This window comes from Bactrocera oleae, chromosome 6 (genome assembly GCF_042242935.1).
Source record: "Bactrocera oleae isolate idBacOlea1 chromosome 6, idBacOlea1, whole genome shotgun sequence".
Taxonomy (NCBI): domain Eukaryota; kingdom Metazoa; phylum Arthropoda; class Insecta; order Diptera; family Tephritidae; genus Bactrocera; species Bactrocera oleae.
This window is the reverse complement of record NC_091540.1, coordinates 37,416,314-37,443,646: the sequence shown is the minus strand read 5'-3', so window position 1 is coordinate 37,443,646 and position 27,333 is coordinate 37,416,314. Positions and strand designations below refer to the sequence as shown.

General features: G+C 34.6%; 1 protein-coding gene across 9 annotated transcripts in view; it reads left to right on the top strand.

The window, feature by feature from the left end:
• Positions 1–26,871, top strand: part of axo (axotactin) — a 143,287-nt gene extending 116,416 nt beyond the window's left edge. For 7 of the 9 annotated variants that reach the window (XM_036364562.2, XM_036364557.2, XM_070111148.1 and 4 more), the window contains exons 19-20: positions 1,353–1,522; positions 25,997–26,871. In XM_036364562.2, coding sequence (XP_036220455.2) covers positions 1,353–1,522; positions 25,997–26,539 — 713 coding nt within the window. In that variant the 3' untranslated portion in view covers positions 26,540–26,871. Of the gene's footprint in view, positions 1–1,352; positions 1,523–13,711; positions 15,168–25,954 lie in introns of those variants that run through there. The other 2 variants (XM_036364588.2, XM_036364572.2) reach the window with 2 other exon arrangements.
• The last annotated feature ends 462 nt before the right edge of the window (positions 26,872–27,333 follow it).

Below are 27,333 nucleotides of genomic sequence, written 5' to 3'. Positions count from 1 at the left end.
ACCCTTCACAAGTACAAAGGCTCCATAGGAGCACTGGATTCCGATCGTTCAGTTTTTATGGCAGCTATACGCTATAGTGGTCTGATCTGAACTATTTCTGCGGAGAATACATTGTTGCTTTAAATAATAACTCGTGCCTAATTTCGTGAAGATATCTCGTCAAATAAAAAAGTTTTCCATACAAGTACTAGATTCCGATTGTTCAGTTTGTATGGCAGCTATATGCTATAGTGGTCCGATATCGGACGTTCCGTCAAACGAGCAGCTTCTTAAAGAGAAAAAGACAGGTACAAAATTTCAGATCGATAGCTTAAAAACTGAGAGACTAGTTTGTATATATACAGACAGACGGACATGGGACATGCTGACCATTTATGGACATATATTGTAGGGTATCCGACGTTTCCTTTTGGGTGTAACAAACATGGCAAACTTAATATACCCCGTTCAGGGTATAAAAATTACATGTAAAAACAACAACGAATTTATCGAGTAGAATTCGTACAAGACACTATGCGCATACCTCATTAAAGTGGTATAACCGCTATCTTTAATGCTTCCAAGTTTTGTTTTGCATATTTTACATCAGTTTTACAAATGTGATGATAAACGAAAGTACAAATTTAATTTAATTTTTTTATTTAAAAAACTTAGGACTCAAAATCAATTATAATAGTTCATAAAAAAAAAAAACTAAGGTGTTACTAAAACGTTTTTTGAAACGAAAACAGGAATTTCTAAACCAAGAAAGAATCTTAGTGTAATTGCGAATGCTAGCGCAAGATTACACCACAAGTGCTGCCTGTTCGTTTGAACATTTCCTAGAGTTGGTTCGATTGACTACTCTCCAACGCTTGGCAAATCGAAGACAGCTAATATTGATTAAGAGTAACACAGTGTAATTTCACCAGAAATGAAAGTGGACAAAAAAAGAGGGGAGAGAGAGATAATTGACTGAGTAGAAGAAAAATGTATTATTGAATATGACTGATTTTGAAAAATGGTTTGAGTATACCAGTCATAGATATTCATATCATTGGGCACGAAAAAGTCGCAGGGAATGTAGCCAAAAGTATTAGAAGAAGAATTCGAAAACCGAAAACACAACCTTGCATAGTCAAATAAGAGAACTACATACATACATAAAATAGTGTAGAAGTTTATAGTCAGAGCTTTTTTGTTGTTTCATAAAATCAAGACAGTAAATATTTTATTTCACTTTTATAACATGTTTACTGATTTTTTTATATTTATTATGTTTTATACATGCTTAAAGTTATTGTTATCCGCAGAAAACGATTACTCAGTTACGATGAACAAAATAACCAATTTTTCTCTCCTTCTAAACTTAGAAACTGGCCAAGTAGCGCCCAGCACCGAGACCCTTTCTCCAGCACCACAGCAAAATCCAGAAAAAGAGACTCAAACGCCTGCCCAAATAGATGGCGATTTAGTGGACGGGCCACCACAGCAGACAGCTCCTGCGCCTACAAATGGCTCAACATCGAACGGTCACGGCACGGTAAGCAAGCGATATAGTTCTGGTTATAAGGACGGTGCGGGTGTTGTGCAAATCGGTTTAGCACCGCTATGTTCCATCAACGAAGCCGATTTTTTGCTTGAGACATAACTATACATACACAACTGTACATATCACTTGCATATTTATGTAAATACATGCATACATACATACATACATATCACGCATGTTTATTTGCTTTTGTATTTTATTACTTATTACCGCATTTTTATCTATAGCATAAGCACACAATTATACTGTAATTATTATGACCACATAATAAGTAAACACGGCAGAGTCGTCTGAAATAATCATAATTATGTGTATTCCTTCATAAAATAATATATTATTTATTATTTCAATACAAACAAATTTTTACTTTAAAGTTAAATTGCTTTTGAAAAGCTCTCTGCTGTGTTTGCTACCGATCTATCTAAATACAAAATGGAAATACACCTACATGTATAAAAAGTTTCGTACACTCGTAAATATACGAACACACATCCATAGATATTGTACCGTTACATTTGGTTTGTGTTTGTATCACTGATCGAAGTTAATCCATTTCTTATTTATACTAAAATCGACTTTGAGTAAAATTACTAACAGAAGAAATCAAAGCAAACTATGAATTAATCGATACAAAATTTGTGTAAAAATGAGCTCTGAAATATTTCTCAATGAGCGTTGCGAATAAATTTTAGTTACGAGAGTAAATAAAGGCAATAAGGATGATAAGGAAGGATTAAATATATAATGCATACCAACATACATTTTTAAATGGCTTTCATCGCTGTGCTTTCAGTTTCTCATACTTGTATATTTTGTATCGTTTATTATACAATAGTAGTGATAATTTGTATATTTTCTGGTTAAGTTATATTCTAAATATTTAGAAGAATTGTTGTTTTGTTGTAAGTAAATATTGTTTAAAACGCTTGTTGTTGTAATTTCGAGCCGAACAATACCGATGGGATCTTCTACCTTTAATTTTGAAGAAGGCTTAATATTTACCGCCTCCCCGCGCTCTGCGCTGTTGCAAAGTTGATTAACTAAATACGAATAAATATTTTAAGCTTGATAGAATTTTAAAATAAATTTCATCGAATTCTGCCTACAATTTAAGGTTAAACACATATAAGCAAAGACGGAGAATGAGTTTAAAATTCGCCCTAGAATCTATGAAGATGGATAAGACGTTTTTATATTCTCGCAACATGTTATTACAATACTTCTGTTCAGCTATCGGTTGTTTGTATGGCCTAAAACTAATCGAGATAGATAAAGGGTTATGTATACCATATACACACAACGGAAACCGGCGGACTGTGTACATTCGATAGCGAAATTTTGTTTTTGTTATAATCAGACACATATATTATCATGAACTTGCATTAAGAGCCAATTTCAATTAGTATTTTGTTTTTGACAACAGAAAAGGTTAGTCAATGCTTTATAAAAAGTGTTACAGTGATCGGATTTAGTTAAAATATGCGCCGTTTTGTTCGATGATCTGTTTCCATCTAGACGGCAACTTCATAATACCTTCCTCGTAGAAGCCCCCCTCCTTATTTGCGAAGAATTCGGACAGCCACTCTTTTGAGTTCAACTTCACACCACCAAGGGCATTCGCCATGGACAGGAACAGGTGGTAATCACTTGGCGCTACGTCCGGGCTATATGGTGGATGCGATAAAACCTCCCATCCGAGCTCCCGTAGCTTCTGACGAGTCATCAACGAAGTGTGTGGTCTGGCGTTGTCCTGGTGGAACACTACACCCTTCCTGTTGGCCAATTCTGGACGCTTCTGGTCGATCACCTGCTTCAAGCGGTCCAGTTGTTCGCAGTAGATGGTAGAATTAAGCGTCTGGCCATATGGGAGCAGCTCATAGTGGATGATTCCCTTCCAATCCCACCAAACACACAGCAAAACCTTCCTGGCCGTCAATCCCGGCTTGGCCACTGTTTGGGACGATTCACCGGCCTTCGACCACGATCGTTTTCGCTTGATATTGTCGTATGTGATCCGTTTTTCGTCGCCAGTCACCATCCGCTTCAAGAATGGGATGAGTTCGTTCCGTTTCAGTAGCATATCGCAGGCGTTGATTCGGTTCAGAAGGTTTTTTTGCGTCAAATTATGCGGCACCCAAACATCAAACTTTTCTTTGTATCCAGCCTTCTGCAGATGGTTCAAAATGGTTTGGTGACTAACTCCCATCTCCTGGGCGATGTCACGAGATGCCTTATGCCGGTCTAACTCGATGTATTCCATGATTTGATCGGTATTTGTCGTCACAGGTCTTCCGCCGGCTGGATTATCCATGGTGTCGTTTTCACCGGCTCTGAATCGTCGAAACCATTCCTCCGCGGTTCGAAGTGATAGAGTACCATCCCCCAAAACACCATTAATCTCACGTAACGTTTCTCTAGCGGATTTGCCTTTAACGAAGGAAAACTTTAAAATAGCGCGAATTTCGGCGTTAGTGAACTCCATGTTTACACGTCTATAACTGTTGAACGCAATATCCAAACTAATCATGCATAGCGTTGTTTTGTAGGTTATGTAAAGACCTTTCAAATTATGTTTGGTGTTGCCAGATACGAGCTCTGTAGCGCTTTGTACATAGCCGCGAAATTCAAAAGACAAAAAAGCGATACCTTCCTACCTTATATAAGTGATACAAGCGCTCTACAGAAGGCCGAGAAAATGTTGATGACGATGAGCATCCCGGAGGTGGGACCACGTCAACAAGCGAAGAAAACATCGAAACAGTGAAAAAAATTGTTCTCGAAAATTTTTGAATGACTATTAGGGAAGTGGCAGAGGATGTTGTCATATCAATCGGTTCATGCCATTAAATTTTCTCGAATGTTTTGGGCATGAAACGTGTCTAGGCGAAGTTTGTTCCAAAAATGCTAAATTTTGAACAAAAGCAATGTCGCAATAGTATCGCTCAGGAGGTCAAAAACAAAATCATAGTCATGCCTCAACCACCATATTCATTAGATTTGGCTCCCTGTGACTTTTTCCTAATTTCCAAAACTGAAGAAACCAATGAAAGAAAGATCTGATGGCTATACCAAAATTCTCATATCAGAAATGCTCCGAGGATTGAAAAAAACGTTGGCACAAGTGTATTATATCCGAAGGGGATTACTTTGAAGGGCATGAAATAGATATGGATGAATAAATAAGTACTTTTCAAAACAATTCAAAATACACCTTTTTCTTTGAACAAACTTCGTATAAATGATCAGGATGACGAAACGAGTTGAATCCGAGTGACTATCTGTCCGTGAAAGCGATAACTTGAGTAAAAATTGAAACTTGCTACAACTTGTTGTGGGCTGAAAATTATTAAAAAGTGGACATTTCCCCGGCTTAAACACGTTTAATGTACATATTTTAAAAACTGTTATAGCCATTTTAACCTAATTTACTCAGGATAAATATTTTTGGCACCACCTTGAACTACCAATGTGCAAATGGGTGAAATCGGATTATAAACACGCCCATTACCAATATAATGGTTATGCTGTAAAATAATTAAAGTGTAATAACTCACTAATAAATAAGTCACAAGCATTAAATTTCACAAATTAGATGATACGAAAAGCCTTCATAGGAGCCAGTGTAAAAATTAAACATCGCCTCCATATACAAGGTGCGTTCCAATGTAAACAGTAAAAAGTAACAAAGTAAAATCTAGTGGCGCCATCTACTTCCAGTAAAAATTTCATAACATTTCATCTATTGGAAGTGAAGTTCTTGCGTTTTAAGTGTCAGTATTTTTTTGTCATCGGTGAGAAAATGAGCTTCGAACAAAGAGCCAACATTAAATTTTGGTTTAAAATTGGTAAAACTCTTACCGAAACGTTTCAATTGATGAAACAAGTTTATGGCGATGATTGCCTATCCCGTAGCAGAGTGCACGAGAGGTTTCAACGTTTTCAAAGTGATCGTGAGGACATAAATGACGATGAACATGTGGACGAGCCGAAACGTAAAAAATCGCGCCAAAAGTGAAGACAATCCACTCGTTTGACATGCTTTTTTTTACAGCAAAAAGCTGTATTAAAGCAGAAGAAGACTATTTTGAATAAAATTTATTTGATTTTGCCGATAAAACCATTTGTTCTGTTTTTTTTTTAAGTCCTGTTTACTTTGGAGCGTTCCTTGTATGTACTTAACTAAAGGATTGTCAAAATTACGCTTGCCTATATATCATATACTTGTATATCGGTCAATATGTGAGGTATTTTGATAAAACTCAAGGAGCATCTTTTTCTGGTAATAATATATCTTCATTCTATAAATGGGTAAAGTCAATACTTCCCCCAGACTCCATATACCTAATATAAGGGTTTTTAAATATCTGGTTGACTTTATACAGCATCTTTCAGTCAATATGTAAGATATCATAATGAAATTTAAAAAAAATCTTTTTCTAATAACAGTGTATCCTTGTGCCAAAAATGGATCCACCCATACCCCTCCTGATTCTATGTACTTAATATTATGAATTTCAAATATCCGCTTGACATTATACCATGCAGATTAGTCAATATGTAAGATGTTTTATTAATCTAATTATAATGCCAAAATTTAATAAAAATGGGTAATACTACCCGTAGGCCCTATTTACACAATTTGTGAATTGTCTTCTTAAAATGAAAACATGTTCCAAATATACCTGAGTTATGTCAAAAGTTAATGCAATCAATGCAGATCTTTAACTAGCTCGAATATACGCGATATATTGATTTCTATCCATTTTGACTTTCCATCTGTCATTAAAGTGTTTATGTCGTTGAATATGTGATATTTTAGTGAAATTAAGTGGATAATTTTTATTGAAATAATGTGGTTTAGCGCTGAATATGAATGAAATTTATCTACTAGGAGATCTTGGTCTTCTGGTTGATCTTTTCCTCATATATCCCATATATTAAATTTAACGAATTCGATTAACCCAATTTTCGAGTACATGAATACCACGTTCAATAGTGACTTCTAAAGCTTGAAGAGTGTCTGGTTTATTGCTTAAGTCTAATTGTGTTAAATGGCAACTTCTTGGTGGCCATTCAGTGTCACAATTTCTTGAAATTATCGAATCTCCAAACTTTTCTTGCAATAATTCGGTTGTGGCACGGTTCTTCCATTTGCGGCCATAAAAAGTTGGTTATTATTGAAAGAAGTGCGTACCGATGATTGCACAGACCAAAAACCACACCAAACTGTCAATTTAAGTGAATATAATAGTTGTTTATGAATAATTTGTATATTTTACCCACACCAGAATCGACAAATAGCGAGCACAGGTGAATGATTGTTACGACCATAAAATGGCAAAAGCGCACGAAAAGTTGCAGTTGCAAAACGATAACTTTGATAATAAAATAGGATAATTTGTAAACGTTGTTCTTGCGTATATCTTTCCACGATGAAATTGTAAATGTAACTAAATATTGTACAATGAAAAAATTGACAGATTATGACATATGCATTAAAAATGGCCGAGACCACACTTAGAAATCATATCATCCCTATTGAAAACTCGATATATTATATGTTTTATTTGAGTTAATTAGCTTGATTTAAAATGTATAAAAAATGTTCGGTTACACCCTTCCTTACTTACTTCTGTATTTTATGTTGGGTTTAGTTGGGGAAAACTAATTCACCTGTATCAGGAAACTAATGGAAAAATAAAAAAACTCTTAGATGTAGGTAACTTGATTTAAAAGGAATCAAATCCAACTTCTTAACTGAATTTTCTACCAAAGAAGTATATTTAAGAACAAAAAATGATAGAGACAAGATATGGTATGATACGACATAAACAAAACCAACTCTCGAACTTCTATAGTAAATTTAAAAAACGTGTTCCCCTTCTTTTGTTCATGTCGTCACGAACCAATGTATTTTTGTGTCAAACGAACTCTTAAATAAAAAACGAGGCAAAACTGTCAGTATTCTTATTTTTATCTTCCTTGACAAGAGCCCTCGGCATATATTGACTTTAATTATTCAGTAGTAATTCAATTTGTTCAATTATTCAGTACTATTCCAGCGAGTTTCTATATTCTCAATTTTTCTGGAACAAAAAATATTGTTTTTCCATATCTGCTTTGTACAATCGATTGTTAATTCTACGCGTACTCTGTTTTCAGCATTACAATGCCACAATTGCCATGTAATTTTACTTTGCTGAAATGTCCAAATATTTAATACACAACAAGGTCGCACTTCGATAACTTTCATACCACCTCTCACACCTGCCTTTCTGCAGCCACTTTTCACTTGAGTGCATAGCTTCACGGTGTTACGGTTTAAATTCATTGAATTATCTTTCATTTACTTTTTGTTACTGTTTCCCCCTATACTCTCAGTAGTATTTCAGCGCACACAAATGAAAATGCAAACTTAAATAAATAAACAGAAAACTTTGAAAGAAAATGCATTCCGCTATTATTTGGTTGTCATCTATTTAAGTTGTTGCTCTTTTTATGTATATCCCTGCAAAAATGGATTAATTTGCTTTTTGTTGTGCATTTCGTTGTCATTTCTTGTGTCGTCTTTATTATGGCCACCTTTTGTTCAAGTTTTGAACACTTTCGCATTAACAGAATTACAATGGCTTGATTGCTTCACCCAGCTCCTAACGTGTGTGGATGTATTCCTTTGTTGTATACATTTGTAGAGAACTTAATATAATATGGATAAGTGAATTTTTATACTTTTCGAAATGTACTTAAAAGACTTTGAGTTTTTGACTTCATATTTAAAACTTGTATAAGAAAATTTGTTAAAACTAATGACTTCTACGTCATTATAAATATTGATATTAACATTGCAGATACATTATAAAAACTTTAAGGCATACCATCACTATCTTCATTTAAATTTAAAATCGTTGGTTAAGTGAGCAGACAATTGAAAGGGATGCATTAACTCGCTTGAATGGATACAGTTTTGAGCGTCTGAAACGTTACATGATACCAGAGCAAGACAAAGGCCGATATTGGCAACTAACTGTTGACTATGATCTAGATCACTTGTATATTTTAAATAGTTATTTTAAAACATTTGTCTAAAAATATTTGTGCATTGTTATCCTGAAATAGATTTGCAAAAAAACTTGTTCCGACTTGATCAAATATGTAGGTGACTGGAACTGACCACTTTGATGTATTTGGGGTTTACCTTTGTTCAATTTCCATGAAAAGTTTAAAGTGTTTATAGCTAGAAGGACTATACAATAGACACGAATATTTAATTATACTTCCCTCATTATTCGAACTAATAACAAAAGTTTTAATAATAATGTATTGTTACTTTTGAGTAAATCGCAAATAAATGTTTCACTAATATATACATAGCTATGCTATACCCTAAGCCTCCAATTTCCACACTTATAAAACATTTTTAGTTAAACTTGACTCAATCAAAACTACAGTATGCAATCAGCTTTTTGTTTAAATAAAAATTATATGGTATGTAAGTATGTAATCTTAAAGTTTGTCTCTAACATTCGTCATTGCAAAGTTTTGCAAGTTAATCGAGTGCATCATTTACAAATGTGCGAACATTTTTACATATTTGCATATACCAGATTATATATGATATAGGTATATATAATATACCATGAGCATATTAATTATTCAATTAAGTATTTCGAGCTGTGTTCTTAATTTCGATGAGCACACGAAATATTCAAAGTATTTAATTTCTAATATTTAAGGCATTAGATGACAGATTTATTATCCGATTTTCTTTATACTTCAGAGTCAGAAATTAATAAATCGACAAATTTCAAAGGGTGCAAATATTGTAGTTATTGACATGAACCCAAAAAAAAAATGTTTTCTCTAGATACCTGAAAATATCGTCAGGAATTTAAAAAAACAAAAAAAAACGTTAACTTCGATTGCAACGAAGCTATAACACCCTTCAGAAGTATAAACGAATTTTTACAAAAACTTGTATTGGTTAATTTTTCTGACAGTTATATGTTATAGTGATCCGATCTGAACAGTTTCTTCGGAGATTGAATCATTGCCTTGGAAAAGAACCCATGTCAAATTTGGTGAAGATATCTCGTCAGATGAAAAATCTTTCCATACAAGCACTTTATTCCGATCGTTCAGTTTCTATGGCAGCTATATCCTATAGTGGTCTGATAGTGGCGGTTCCAGCAAACGATCAGCTTCTTGGGGAGGGAAGGACGGGTGCAATTTCAGATCGGTATCTACTCAGCTCGTCACGCTGATCATTTATATATGTACTTTATAGGGTCGCTGACGTTTCTGTTTGGGTTTTACAAACATCGTGGCAAACTTAATATACCTTTCAGGATATACAAATTCTGGAAAAGTTTGAGCTCTTAATATTAATATTTACAGGTGGTGCCTTGTGATTTTAGATTTACCATATAAACAACGCGGTAACATATTTGCACTAATACTTATTCTTCTTGAAAATTTAACCATCTGCACAAAAGCTGCCACATGATTTTTTTTTGCTAAGTCAACTCGTTCAAAAATTATTCGAGGTCAAAGTTTATTCTTCATAAAAGATAATTTTTAAAATTGTTTACATTATTTCACAAAATAATGCCTGAAAGTCATAAAATCTCATAAAATCTCATATTTTTATGACTTTGGTTTTTTTTTTAATCAGAAGAGTAGAAACAATGTTATAAAATGTATGGCTTTTAATTTAAGTTGACTTATCCTTTTCCAGGATATACATTTGTTTGCATGTGAGTAAGTATTTTATATTGAATTGCTCCAAAAAATAAATCTTTCGATTGAAAATATTTTAGTCTCCGTAAAACTCCAAAACAACCTAATGATGTGCTAATTCCATTTTATTTACAAAATAAAACTTTCCACAAAAGTTGCGTTTGTTGCGGTTTCTGCATTTAATTTGGTTTTGGATAAATAAGGAGAAATATGTTACGTTAAATAAATAGTTGATGTTACTCATGTAATATATAATATATGTACTTACTGGCGACGCGGTACCAACTTTATTTGATTTTAAAAATTAAGCCAACAAGATTTTTTGTAACTCTAAGACGGAGACTAGTATATGTTAATTGACAAGCATATTGATATGTATTCTATTCTACCGGCAATGCTTTTTAATCTCAATATGTTGGTAAACGAAACCCCGCCAATGCTACTAATGTGACTATTTTCGAACACAATTTTCATCGTTTCCTCAATGTTGTCTTTTCTCCTGAAAGCTTTTATTCAACTTGAATTTTCATTTCAAATAGTAGTATTTTGTTTAAAATTGGTAATATTTGCCTACAGTGGTCTTGATTTCCTGAATATAATATCGTTTTTGGATATATTTGTACTCACAATTCATGAAACGTCAACGATTTTGTAAGATTTGCTCTCGTTTATTTTGAAATCTTTATTTTCATATTGCATCACAGAAATCAGAAAACATGACATAAAATAACAGATATATTCATAATGTCAATTTTATTTTGAAAAATAAGGATACATCCACGGTAAATAGGGAGAAAAAGTCGAAAACATATAGATATACAATATATATGTTATATTTCAATAAAACAATTCTTATGAGCATTTCTTTTATAATTCTGCAGTTAATAATATATTTTTAAGAACCACAAGTAATCTGCCATCTAGTGACGATCCTATCAACCTTGACATCTTTCTTTAATCAATTTTAGATCCTGGTGAAATCATTCATTTGCTCCATTTTCCAGAGTCATAACTTTAATATAATATATTCTGTTTCTTTCATTATTTTTTGTATTCAAGAACCATCAAAAATTCCACCTTTTAACCCTTCCATACTAAGTTTCGGATATTTTCCACAAATGTAATGAAAACAATGGAAACAATGACGTTGAAGAAGTTCAATGCTTTGCCAAATTGATTTATCACTTCTATAGTACGGCGATCACGTTTTAAATCACTGAGTTCATTTTGAGATAAAAACTTAAGTGTACATTTTTCACCCTCCCACGCACATCCATTGATAGAATGTACCGATTGCTGGAATTTGATTATTGTTTCTAAGGGCAAACGAATTACTTTTAAAATACAAAAAGAAATTTTTATTGAATAAAACAAGGTATTTTGTAAACTGCAAGTATATTTACCTCCACGTTTGATGTTCACTTAAAACTTGCATAGTTTTTCTCATATTTTCGCTAAGGAGCCTGAGGGTGGGGATCACATGATGTTTTTATACGAGAAAATGGTGCGCAGAACCCTCACTATGTCTGGGAAATTTTATTATTCGTACTAATAAGCCGATTATTGATCAAGAGCACATTCAATCACTTTCATGAAAAAATTCCTAATCTAAGCACTTGTCAACATAAAAGTTAGGATAGGAAAAAAAAATAAACACTAATTGATAAGGGAATTCAAATGTTTTTTATTTAATGTGAAGTACAATTGATACAATTAAGTTCCGAATAAAACTTCATTCAAATTGCCTTCACGACTTCTTTGATTCTTGGTGGAACGAGTTCGATGAACCCAATTTTCGAGTACATGAATAGCACGTTCAATAGTGGCTTTTGAAGCTTGAAGAGTTTCTGGTTTATCTCTAAAGACCAAGTTGCAATTGGAGAACAATTATTTTGATAATAGAACTGAATAATTTGTAAACGTTGTTCTTGGGTATATTTTTTCACGATGAAATTGTAAACATTACTGAAAACAATGAAAAAAAAATTACAGATCATGACATACTAAAAATGGCCGAAACGAAACTTAGAAATCATATCGTCCCTATTGGAAAACCCGATACATGTACGACATGTATGTATATGTATCCCTAAAATTTAGTATATGGGTAGGTGTCTGATATTTGCTTTTGGAAAACTTCTTTCGGATTCTTGGTCCACATAACCTTCTTGATTACTTAGCCAGTAGCCATTTCGGAAAATGTTTAACTCTTTTACAGTATTCTGCTGTCGTTAATAGAAAAATGTCAGGAGGGTTGAAATTTGAAAAATTAATCATTTTAAGTATAGTTCAAGCGGTTAATCCCTTAAAACTTGTTTGAAACTTGGTATATTATGACATGATAAAAGTCAAATAATAAACAGATTCTAAACCAAATATCTATAAGCCTCGACTGGAATGGTTTTTAATACCATCAGCGCATATTATTTTTTCGGGTTTGGCTCATTTTTGGAGCGTCATTCGCTAGATTTTAAACAGTTTCAACGTCTTATTCATAAACCCAAGTCTTGTTACGATTACTGATGTATTTAATGAAAGTGTTTCTTCTGCTATCTCTCTGATGCTAACACGACGGTTTTCAAGGAATTTTTTCGTTGTTTCATCATTAACAGAGGTAGATAGACGATTCGCATGAATCAAGTTTTCGATGACTACACGACCTTTACTGAACGCTTTGTGTCACTCAAATAGTTGTATTTCTGATAAAGTGGAATCTCCAAAATACTTCTTCAACATTTTAAACGAATCCGTACTCATGACTCCATTCGAAACATAAAATTTCCAGCAAATTCGTTATTCAATTTTTTTTTAATGGTAAAAATCGCTAGACAAGGTTCCAAAAACACAATAATTGAAATATGTATATCAAACTTCACACAAACAGAAACAAATGTTGTAACAATCTAGAAAACAAATTGTATCGAAGCGGTTCGTATGCACAGTTTAAATAGGTGTTATTATTCTATTATAATGCATGGGAGTGTATTGTATCATTCGATAACACTTTAGGATCGAAGGGCAGCGAGCGAGGGCATGAAAACAACTAATGAATATTTATTATTATTATGTTGTAAATATTTACTGTTTAAATATAATATATGTATATGACTGCAAACTCAAATACTTGCTCAACAAACCGAAACTGTTACTTATATCTCTTCGTATTATATGTATGTTATCTCTTCTGCAATGCATGAAAGCCAATTAACGGCATAACGCACAAATATAAGTATGTTACATATGTAAACTCGCACAAATGTTCGTTAACCGCTATTTTTTGGCAAAACAAATGGAAAGTAATAACGTTTATCTGAGAAGAGATTAAAGCTCCGATAAGTTTACTTGCATTCAAAGCATGATTTGCATAAAAGGAATTACTTTTTATCGATACAATAACAACAAGTGTCTTTATATCGCAAATGTTATTTACATATGTATTGACAGCGAAAAACCGCGCTGCTCCAACCACAACATCAACAGCCAGTGCAACCCAACGCAACACGCATCGAACGCAAGCCGTCGGTTAAACGACAAGTGTCCTGGGGACCTCCGACGGTGGCAAAAGCGGATGCGGAAACACTCAAACTCACCATAACAGCACCCGTCTACAAACAAAATGGCTACTACGACAACACAAGCAACAATAAAAATAATGCAAATAGCGCGACAATGACATGAAATTGGCGGGAGAGTAGTCGCATACACAACAACAGCAACTACAAATGATTTAAAAAATACATAAAGGCATTAAGTAAACTGGTATAAATAGTTTCATACAATCGCATCATCGCACATTTACATACATAAATAAGAGAAATAAGTGGAAACAGGAAGTCATAGAGATATTATATGGTTTAAAATAATTAAGATTACTGCCGGATATCTGGCGCACTTGGAAAAATGTGTTAGCTCGCATAAGGAAGCTTATGATCAATTAATTTTTTACAACAAAAAGTAGTTTTACATTTGACTTTGGTTCGTATTTTACAATATAACATTATCACAACTTATACACAATAAGACCTAGGAATACATATGAATAAGAATACAAATACAAGTATGAGTATATAATTTCAAAAAACTAAGAACAGGAAATGGAGCCCGCATTACTCTCTTCATATTGACAGCAATAAATTTATAAGCTCAACAAAATAATTAAGCATTTTCATCCTACTCGTGGCTTTAAGCTTCCCAAGTGTCCAAAATAATGCTGAAAGATCTTCATGATGTTAGAGAACGAAGTAATGCCACACTAGAATTCGCATTAATTAAAAGCGCAGCATTTTATAGCTGCTCTACTGCTCACTCCAGTCATGACTAAGAAATCTTGATATTTGAAATTTATTCACACTTCAAAATTTAAAGGACATATTAAGTTGCCTTAACTAGAGGTTAAAACTCGTTCGTTTTGTGAAAATACTAACTACAGTTTGAATTTTTTACTCGGAGAACCTGGAGTCGCACGAACTGTATCGAATATATCTCTAGACAATATATGATATAATGAAGATCTGCAAAATTTGTTTAATAATTTCAAAAAACCAGTGACTGATAACGGAGAATTAAGATGCTAAAAGTAAATATAGGGAAAGGTGAAATTCTAAAAATGAATCATCAACTACTAATATAATTATTTTCAACTGAAATAACTCATTTTTCCATATCAATTGCTCTAAAGCAAATCCAACATAACTTTTTTTCTCTTAAGGTATTTTATTTTTCAAATAATTAGTTTTCATTAACTTGCGTATTCATTTAAGAGTGGGAGCGTTTGTAAATAACATATTTTTTTGTGATATTTGACTTTAATAAACGAAAAATAGAGATGAATTGATCGCATTGTAAACATTTAGCATCTTTTCAGATGTTTTAAATAAATATCATTACAGTCTCAAAGAAATACTTTCGTTATAATTTAATTATTTGATATTTGACGCAGAGATCAATAGTAAAAAATTGTATTTAGCTACCATTGTTTATTGTTGTTGTAAGTATTATTAAGGCAATATTCCAAATATGATCATTTTGTTGGTATAAAACACGGTCCCTTCGTCTTTATTCGTCGTCTCATCGCCAACAAAAATGCGGTTTGGGCGACAAAAACTTCGTGAACCGGCTCTTAGTAAATAAACGCTAAGGGTATTCTAAATATTGTTCTACCACATTCATGGTAATAAATTACAAGCAAAATACAAGTATAAGACCAACGTACAAACGAACTATGCAAAGCGTAACCGAGCCCCACAAACATTGGCGATAATTTTATGAAAAGGAATGAAACTTGAGTTGCCGGACTCGTGTCACTCGTGTGAACGCACTTCTACTCTTTCGGAGCTCTACTCTACATTAATGGCTTTAAGACAATAAAAAACCCTTATCACCGTAATTATAGATGAAACCACATAATCGTTAATGAACTCTCACCACAAAGCGAAACTTTGAAAACATTAATTTCGGAAGCATTGCTTTTGATTTACACCAGCCAAAAGATATGAAGCAAGCATTGAGTCAAAGCGAACCACTTAACCAAGCCACCATAATTGAATTTACTGTCATGTCTGTGTTAACACCAGTTTTTACATCAAATGTAAGGATAAAAAGAAAGTACACTCGGCATTAATTAAAATTCGTCGTACTTCAATGGAATCGCCATCTGAATGAGCAGTGATGCTTAAAATTGCTCATAGTGATATCTAACTTATCATTAAACAAGAAAGCTTTAAGTTACTTCTTTCTGAACCTGCAATAAAAGCAGTTAGTTATCGAGCTGGTAGTTAGTGTCTTGATTCGTGAAAAATGTGAGAAAAAGTTGTATATGAAATGCAGTTGTAATTTTTCAATGAAAGGTTTCAAAAAAGCTCTTTCTCTAAAAACATTAAATTCGTTGAAGTTTCTTCGAAATTTTCTAGAAATTTGCACAGCAATAACTAATTATTAATTAAACTACGCCGTTAGATACGAAAACCGTGATTTCATCTGATGTATGTTGCCATTTTAGTACTTTGCATTCAAATTATGATCAGAATCTTGTTTGTTTTCATGCTAGAATTGGAGGAATACCGAATTTTCTTGAAAAGTCCTAATTTTTACTGAGTTATTCATTGGGCTGATAAGTGAGACATGCAATCTATATTTAAATATTTAAATTTTTTTAATTAAAAAAAATAAAATAAATAAAACAAATCTTTCCATACAAACACTTGTTCCCGATCGTTCAGTTTGTATGGCATATATATGCTATAGTGGTGCGATATCGGCGGTTCCGACAAAGGAGCAGCTTTTTGGAGAGAAAAATATGTGTGCATTATTTTAGATTGATATCTCAAAAACTGAAGGAAGCTTCTAGTATATACAGGCAGACAAACACAGCTAAATCAACTCAGCTCGTCATGCTGATTATTTATATATACATACATATCTATATTTTATAGAGCCTCCGACGTTTTTTTTTTTGGTATTACAAACTTCGTGGCAAACTTAATATAGCCTCTTCAGGGTATTAAAAGTGTAAATTTACGGAATTAATTGCTTTTTAATAATCGGCGATTTATTTTGAAAAATTTTGGATTCCCGTGTTCACGTAGCCGATCTCCAGCGGTGAAGAAGGTTTTTCTACTTAAATTTATTTCAAACCCCTAACCCAAAAAAAATTATAATAACTAAAGATGAATACAGGTAATGATCGAAGTACAAGAAAAAATTTTATTTTTTCACAAAATGGCACAAATGATTTTTTTTTTAATTCGTTTGTTGCGAAAAAAACTTCATATCAGAGAGGCTTGAAAAATCGAAATTATTATCAAAAATCGGATTCCTTCGATCATTCGATCGGTCCAGCCGTTTCAGGGAAATGTTTCTCACTGGTTCTAAAAACTTTCGGAGAATATTTAAAATATATTGGTTCTGGCATCCGTGTTCATTACAATAGGTACATTCCATAAATCGTGGATATATCCTTTTTATGGCACTATTGGAGCAAGGCCTTGTTCAGATAGTTCTTTGATAAATAAAAAATAATAATAATAAATTTTGTATTTTTCAATTTTATTGGTTTTTAAGTTGCTGGTAAATCTGCTTATTTATGGAATTTTTCCCAAATGGCATTTTAAAATACTCTCACACACGAATATTCGTAATTAAATGTCACTCAATCCACATTCATTCACGATTCACTCGCACAGCAATCATCACTCCATATCGCACACACACACAGTTTGAACCTGCCGAGACGAAAGACGTAACGCATCAACACCTCACCGGCAAGCATCACGGGGCGTGCGAGAATGGAGCCAAGCAAATTTGCACTATTAAATTTTTTTTATGAAAAATACTTATAATGAGCTCCCTTTCCGAGAACGTATGATTTTAGCTCGTGTGTGTATGCGTGAGTGTACATACATACACATGTGTGTGCATACGAAAATTCATCTCAGCAACATTATTGCGTTGTTGCATTCAATGCGCAAATAAAAAATTAAGTACTGAACGATTTTCCTCTAGACTCACCGCATAAATTTTAATTAAATGTCACTCATACGCCACGCCGAACAAAATGTGTAAAGTGTGAATATGCCAACATTAGGAAGGTTCAAAGGTCATAAAGAAATATTTGTAAAATTTGTGTTGTAAGAAATCACATGGAGTGTAATTCTCTTGCAAAATAAAATTATTACATCAAGCGCATTGTTCTTTTGTACTATTGAACAAATACTGTTCTAGTATTTTTTTGAATATGAATTCGAGCTATAAGAGGTAAAAAATCTCTTATATTGACCAACATTAATGTAAGTTCATTTCCAAGTACATACTTAGTATGTACCGATATAAGAAAAACTATAATAGAAAGATTATACAAGCATCTGTTTATTTAACACTAATTTCTAAATTTATAAGACCACCTTTCTCGCAAACATTCCTTTTGTTTTACATAGAAACGCGTACCATCACTACATAGGGCCTGGTTTTGACTCTTGTTCCCACCAATCTCAGAAATTTGTATTTAATAGGTGTCGCGCTTTATGGCGTCACGTGATTGCAACCCTTTGAATGTATTTCTATATTCACCTTGAAGTCAACTATAACTATAAATCATTATATACATTAATTGAAGGCTGGTGATAATTGATGATTGGACCGATTTCACCCATTTTCGGCACAAAGCTACAGTACATCTAATATATATGTATGGTCTCAATGAACCCATAGCTCATTCTTCGAAGCGTATTCCTCAATTTCGAAAACAAAAAAAGCCACAGGGAGCCAAATCTGACGGCGACTGATTAACGTATCTTGCTTTGTTTGTTCAAAAAGTCAATCACAATCAGGCTACGTCGGAGCGGTGGCAAATATCGATGAATTTTCTGTTCACAAATCTTGTCGTTTACGATGAATTGCTTCACGTACAAGTATATCTCTCAAAATGGCCAAGTTGTATTCTTTATTGACCGATTGACCTATGGAACGAGCTTGTGGTGAACCACATCACGATAATTAAAGAAAACGATAACATCAGCACGACTTTTGACCGACTTTGACGTGATTTTTTCGGTCCCATTTTTAAAGAGCCACTAGATGGACAGTTTGGACGTCACATTTATAAACCCACCTCTCATTTGATGAATGCAGGTTCCTCAGCTCCAAATGTGTTGAGTTCATCCATAAGAGATGTCTATCTCTCTGATACCAACACGACGAAACTCCTTATTGAATGTATATCGCTTTATTGTTTTTAAACAATCAGCGAGTCACTATCCATGTGTGTGGTTTGCATGGTCTTGATTACTTCAGACTCTACAATTGTTGACAGTACAGATCCGAATTAAGAGTTTGGCGCTAGAGGAGGAGCTCATAGTAAATGATACCTTGGCGATTCCAACCAATCTCACTACAAACCCCTAATGAGAGTCATTTTTTCTTGAAGTTGTCGTAATTGACCCACTTTTAATCACCAGTAAATATCCCTTAAAAAAATTTAAAGACTTTGTTGCGATTAAACAGGGACTCGCAGATGGAAATTCGGTTCATCAAGTTTTTTGCGTTAACTCGTGTGGCACCGATAGCATTAATATTGATATTGTAACCACATCGTTGATCAGAGGTGTATTGCATATATATTTAATATATTATACATGTAGGTACATAAATGCGTATGTGTATGTATGTTTAAATAAGCAGAAATTTGTTGTGAGTTGGTCGCAAGTGTGACGAATTTATACCATAAGTAGCATGCAACATGCCACAGTAACTGTATGACTGGAAGCACATGTTTCTTTTGTTGTAGCTGCTGTCAACAACGGCGCTACAAACAAATTCTGTCTTGTCAACCCGTATTCTCTGCCGTTTCCATGGATCCCAAAAATGTAAAATTGAATAAGAAAGAGAAAAAACTGTAGACACTGCATTTTATTATAACTGTAAAAGAAGTAAATCAAAAACGTTGTTTGGCAACTTAAACTTAATTACTGCCACTGCAACATTGCTTACACCACGTGCTTGTGGATGCGCAAAGTTTTAAAGGTCACAGCAGCGGAAATTTAACTAGCACTACTTTAACTTTTTGCAAATAATTGACCAACAAAGTTGGTTGCCTGGACTCCACAGCCACACACGCATACTTGTACACTATTGTATATAGGAGTACATAAGTGCATTGCGGAAACTTTTGTTATTACATTATCATTTTTATTTACGAATTTATTACATTAGTGCCAAAATCATAAATACTCGTGAAACACACACATAAATAAACCGATTTCCTCCTCTCCTCGTCTCCCTACAACGAGACCCTTAAAATTTTTAAAAACTCTCTAAGCATTCCAGCAGCAAAAGTTTTAACATTTAATGCGATTAACATTTTTATTTCTGCCTAACATTGTTTTAATACACTCTCTATGATTACCACGAGTTTACACCTAAAAATTTATATCTATTAATGTGCGTGGACGTACGATATAGTAAATATCTGAAGTAAGACCTTGATTATGTACTCCTAGAACTTCCTATCAAGTATGGAGCTCAGTGCATATATAAAAGATGAGACTTCCCAGTGAATGGCTATAAGCAGCTATATTCCATAGTTGTCCGATATCAACGGTTCTGTCAAATTAGACGCTGTTTGAGGAGAATAAGTTTCACTTTCAGATCGATATCTCAAAAACTGAGGGACTAGTACCAACATGATTGCTCAAGGAAATATGGTGGAAGAGGATTTCTAGTCCATAAGCTCTTTTGAAATGAACTTGGAAAACGAAGAATGTATGTGTTTGTTTCCATGCTAATTCGTTCGTTGTTTTAGGGTTCGGGTTTCCGAGTATTTATTAATATAATATTTAAAACATAACTGCAAAGATTTCACATTTAACATCTATTACAAAATTGGTCGTAATATGTAAGCTCATATTTGTAAACAAGTAACGAAGGGTTAGTTCGGGTGTAATCGAACAATTTATACTCTAGCAACTGGCAAGGATCAATGCCGGAAAATTACATCAGGTGTTGGCAAAACTTTATATTAGAAAATGTTGCGAAAGAATTTAACATTATTTATTCGACGAAAGGTTGAAATAGTCCGAGAGCCAGGTGCAAATTTGGTTAATTATTTCTTCTCAAGAGATAATTGGTGATACGCATCAGACAATAGTATCATAAAGCCTAATGACTGTCAGCTGCGGCACAGTGGGGGATGAGTTTGTGCAGCCTCCCACGCTTGAAGAAAAAAAAATACACTCATTTCCTCTCGGCTAAAAATTTATCAAATTATAGCGAACCTAATATCTCAGCTGACCTTCACCTTATCACCTGAGGGGAACTTGGTCATATATTTCTGTTACTGGCTCTTGGACTAAAAGGATTACAAATCATATTTGGTATCTTATTAACTTGTATTATAGGTCGTAGACTTAGTTAGTCTCATTACTTTAGTTTGCTTCATATCCGAGATATTTGTATTAAAATTAATCTAGGAGGCTAAACTTAGTATATTGAGTGTACGAGGAAAGCCTCAACAACTGAAACGGAAATCATTATATTAGGGATATTATATAACATTAGGTGCTAGTAATATATAAATCAAGCGGATGAAAATCCTTATATTAGGTAAATTAAAAAGTTCGTTCGGTTTTTTATTGATTTTTCAAAAGATGATAACTTTGTGTACATTTGTCCGATTTAAGTCAAATATGTGCCGTTTTGTTCGTTGACTTGTTAGAACGAGATGCCAACTTCATTATACCCCTCTCGTAGAAGACTGCATCCCTATTGCCAAAAAACTCGGAGAGCCAATTTTCACAGGCCTCTCTTGAGGCCAACTTCTCACCATTAAGCGCGTTCGCCATGGACAGGAAGAGATGGTAATCAGGTCCGGACTATAAGGTTGGTGCATTAGGGCCTCCCATCCGAGCTCCCGGAGCTTCTGGCGCGTCACCAAAGACGTGTGTGGCCTGGCGTTGTCCTGATGGAACACAATTCGGCCTCTGTTGATCAAAGATGACCTCTTCTGGATGAGTGCTGCCTTCAAGCGGTCCAATTGTTGGCAGTAGCGGGCCGAATTGAGCGTTTGGCCATAGGGGAGCAGCTCGTAGTAGATGATTAATTGTCAATCCCACCAAACACACAGCAAAACCTTCCTGGCCATCAATCCGGTCTTGGCCACCGTCTGGGCCGCTTCCCCGAGCTTTGACCCCGACCGTTTGCGCTCGATGTTGCCGTAAGTGACCAATTTTTCATCGCCAATCACAATCTGCTTCAGAAACGGGTCGATTTTGTTGCGATTCAGCAGCGATTTGCTGATGGAAATTCGGTCCATCATGTTTTTTGCGTTAGTTAGTGTGACACCCAAACATCGAGCTCCTTTTTGAATCCAAGGTTATGCAAATGGTTCCAAACGGTTTTCTGGCTTATCTTTAGTTCCTCAGCAATTAAATAAGTGCTCACGTGACGGTCTGTTTCCACTATTTCCATGATTTTATCGCAATTTTCGACGACAGGCCTCCCGACGCGTGGTGCATCTTTAACATCGAAATTACCGCAACGGAACCTAGCAAACTACATTTGTGCTACACGTTCGTTTACAGTATCGGACCCATAAACTAAATTAATTTTTTCAGCCGCTTTGGCTACTTTTTCGCCTTGATCGAAGAAAAATTGTAAAATATAGCGAATTTTCTCTTTGCTGGTGTCCATCTTTGACGAACGCTCACAACGTACTAAGTCAATCAATCGAAAAACTGTCAAAGACAAACTTTTAGCTTGTACTTGTAAAATCATGGTTCGATTTCGAATCGCAAAGTTTTATTTCGATAACAACATTGGCATTCAATTTATACGCTGGAAAGTGAAAGATTTCTGGTGGATAATCGTGTTTGTATCCCGATTTCGATCATTTCCACAATTTAATAAAAGAAACTTGGGCGTAAACTTTTATGTCTCTGACACATTTATTTACTAAGTTATCGCACTTTTCGTAGATTTCAACATAACCGTTATATGGGGAGTGGGCGTGGTTATCATCTGATTTAAGGACTTTCTTTTGGCAAGTTTGCTTGAATTAACTAGGTTGAGTAGTTTCTGTGATATGCTCATTACCCTTTATATGTTTTCTCTTAACTGCACTTTGTGGGCGTGGCAATGGACCGATTCCGCCCTTCTGGAATACCTTGGATGCCAAAGAACACATGGACGGAGGGACAGACAAAAAGCCACTCGGGATTCAACTCGTCTTGTCATCCTGATCATTTTTATGTATATAACTCTATATTTACATATTTCGATTGAAAAAATAACTATAGCAACAAGTTGCAAGAGTATATAATATAAATATTTAAAATTTGATGATTAGATCAAATAACCTCAACAAGGAGATAATTCGTTATATTAAGCCGACAGATAACATATCTCAGTAACAATGAAACAATTGACCTAATTCCGATTTTTTACTAATTCATCTTATAAACTAGTTATTTTCAGACTAGTTATATTTCTGTTGCGAATTTCCAGTGGTAAACTGGTATTATTCCTGTCAATTGTGAGACCTATACTATGGTACTTATACTTATAGCAAGTACTTTTACCATTACATATATGTATGTAAGTGCATTTGTATTTACATCTATGTTATGAAATACTTGAAACCATTGCCCAAGATGCTTGAAAATGATGGCTTGGTTATTTAATGTAGGATGTGTAGCGGAAAAATGTCACCAAGTATTTCACTGTTAAAGCAGAAGCTATCAAAAGTGAACAATATTTGAAACAGTGGCCTTGTAACTGTACTATTAGTCTTTGTAAAGAAAGAAACGCGCAGCAGAGGGAAAGTGAGCTGACCTTCAAAAGGCAAAGGATGTGTGATTCTCAAGTGACATAATGGCATTCACATTTACGACATTTTTTATAATGGTTATGTATGTATGTATGTACGCAAATTTGTAAATCTCTTGTTGCACTAACATGTGTATTGTTGACGGTAGTCATGGAGCACCTGTTGTATTGACTGTGAAATGGCGTCTTTTCGCTGCGCCAACTACTATTCTTCCCACTATCTTTCATTCGAATGAATCTCAAACGTTTGCTTTATGGAAGATTCACTTTATTTTCACAAAGAATAATTAAAATTTCGTAAGTAGGTGTAACGAAGGAATATATGTACATATCATTTAACTGTCGAGGGGTTGAAAATATGTCCATTAAATTGTCATTTCGTCGATATAACACAGACTTTTGAAACGTTTTCCCATTGGAGATGTATTCTTCCCATAGATAAATATTAATCTTAACCAAATGTGCCCTCATAAAGACGTACTCAGTACATATAGATCAATTTTGTCAGTTATTGGAACAAATCTTCATGCAAAAGGTAGAAAAATTTGTATTTTCAGTTAATTTCTATTCCACCTTTCGTTATTAATTCTAGTCCGATTCTTCTTTTGTTACTTCTTGTGGATAGTTGAATCCGTAGTACTTCATTATAGTGGGTGCCTAATTTAAAACAATATATCCCGATAGTAGGGCTACTACTTCTGCGTTTTATATGTACATTAAGCTCGCTTAGTCATCTTTATGAGACACTTCATGAATCTAGACTTAGACAAATTGACAAGACCACGACCCTTTACATTTTTGAAATATTAATTAGGTAATCCTCCACCAATTCTCTCTCTATCACACCTTGTAGCCGGAGCCCTGAGTTGCCTCTTCAAACAGAGTAACCGCTTCACGGCTGCAGTGAGTATATTGTAGCAGATTAAACCATTATATACTACAGACTTAACTCTGCCATAACAAACCTCTGTGTACAATCATGATCCATATCTTTAACCTGGCTCGTTTAAATCTACAGAAAATACTTCCAGAGCAGTCCTTAGCTGAATAAAATCCATGTCCATTCCAATTACTTATGTCTGACAGTCATGGAAACGAGCCATTTCAAATCCCGTGAAAACATGGGTGCGTTCGAGCAACGTAATAATTGCAGCAGTACAGCTACTGTGTTGCATATTTGCTGGTACTCTGCTGATGTGCAGACAAAAATTTCGTGTTGCCAATTATTTGCATAAATTGCGTGCAAAAAATGACAGCAGAACGTGATGCTGTTGCAAGTGGCGTCATAAATTCACGCAGAACGTGATACTATGACAAATTTGTAACACTGCCGTCGTGATTGCCATCTCGAGCGCACCCCATATCATATCCTAGATTTGATCTTTTGGTAGGAATATAGCATCGACAAGCTTCATGCCCAAAACATAAAGCTAAATGTGTTGAGTCAATCCATAAGAGATGCTGAGATCCTCTGCTATCTCTCTGGTGCAATTACGGCGATTTTTAAACACTATTTTTCTTTTTTATATATCTTTCGAGGTGGATAGACGACTCGCATGAAAAAAGTATTCGATGTGTTCACGACCTTGACTGAATGCCTTGCGCCAACTAAATACTTGTGTTCGTAGTATAGTAGACTCCATTTCCATTTGGCACACAACATTTCAAGCAAACTCCTTGACATATTGTGATCTGAGTCTCCGCATGACACTAACCACCTCTTTGCATGCCCAACAAACCCCACTCATCTAACACCCCTCTCCCTATGGTCCGACCCCGTCGAAACAGCTCGTTTCCTGGGCCTTCCGCTAGATGACCTCGACGACAACGAATCTAGAATTTATCACCCAAACGGGGATTATATAATCGTTACAACAACAACAACAACATATTGTGATCAAACTTCCCACGAACATGAAAAAGGTTGTATCAATCCAGGAAAAAAAATGTTATCGGTTCGGTTTGTGCGCGCAGCTGAAATGGATCAGTCCATTTTTACATACATACCTACATATATGTAGGTATACAGGACTGGGCAAGTAGCTAATTAAAAAACCTATAATTTTTGCAAATACTTCGAAATCATTATTTCTATTTATTATTTTTGTGTATATATTTATTTCGTTATGGTACAAAATATTCAAAGGTAACGATTTATTTTTTAAAGCTTTCCCGCTATTTTTTACATACTTATGTACATACAATATATCGCTTCTTTGTGCTGTTGGCAGTATTGGTGCTAATGCATTTCCATTATTTAATTAATTTTTTAATTTTCTCTCTTTTCACATTCTTCTTTGCACACTTCCGTAAAATTCGAAACTTATCATTCATAAAAAACAAAAAAAAAAAATCAAAATTCAATTTCAAAAGCAACGTTAATTTCCTATACCCCCTTTCCACGACACCCCTCAGATACCGCAAGAGCAACGAAGCAATTCATCAGAAGCCAACGACAGCTTACCAAGCATTTCCAGCCCTGATGAGCCACCCACGGAGGCCTTACCCTACGAACGCGCACAAACGACTCCGCCCTACAGCAGTAAGAGCCCTAAGTCAAAGAAACGTTTACTGCCATCGGTGAGTTTCAGATTTCAGAAAAATGAAGCGAATGAGAATGGTAAGCCAAGTCCAACAAATGGTGTTGATTGTTTTGTTGGTTATGACGAAGCGAGTCCTATGCTAACACCGACCACACCTGCAACAACGCCCGATAGTGCTGCTGCACCAAGTACTTCGGCACGGGCTGACAATATCGAAGCAGCCCCCGCTCCCACTGAAATTGATAATGTGCCAGTAGTACCGTTCCGCACAAAATCCAATCCCCGTCTGCAAGTTAAGCCCGCTTTTATAGACGACACACATCGACAATTCTGGAATCCAATCAGTTATTTGGGCGGACCTCATCTTTTGCCTAAAGACCGGAATAGCATCATTTCGGTATTATCGCTCGATTAATGTTGAAATATTTTAACAACGGGGTAAATTGATTGTTTTGACACAACTGAGAACGATGTTATGTTAGTCTTTCCTAGTCCTAAACTATAAAAGTAGATAGGGATGTATTAAACGTATTCTTAAGTAAACTGACAGTTTCAGGTACGTACTTAATAGACATTATGTAACATTCAGTGACCAAAGATGTTCTTATTTTTTAGAGTATAAAATTTGTTATTGCTGTTAATGTACGCAAGTGTATAAAAATTTGTTGTACGTAGTGTTATTAATTAGTGCAGTAAGTGAAAATTGAAGGAAGAATGAAATATTAAAGAAAGATTTTAAAAAGTTCAGCTTATTCTCTTTTAATAAGACAGAGGGGTAAGTATTTCAAAAAAAAAATGCAAAACAACAAAAGAAATGTTTTTTCACCACCATCATGAACTTCATCAAACACAAGTTAGGAAGGTCTAAGTTCCCACGACAGTCGGGTTTAAGTAACCGGAACGGACCCGGATTTCCTCGAAATTACTTCACGAATGTTTTCTGCCACTACAACAACAACAACCACAAGGACTAAGTTCAGTTTTTAAAGCTCCGAACCGGGGTAAATTTTCAGGTATATGCAAAACTTTATGTTAAAGGCTAGAAGTATTGAATCGATGTTATCCATTTTTGGTATAACGACATATTACTTCCAGAATGGCCTCTGTCTTTAATTAAGGATCACAAATTTGCCGATATTCTAGGTAAAACGTCCGCCATAGGCACTGAGGTTAATTAACATGTTTGTTATGTGGGGACTTGAAAAGTTA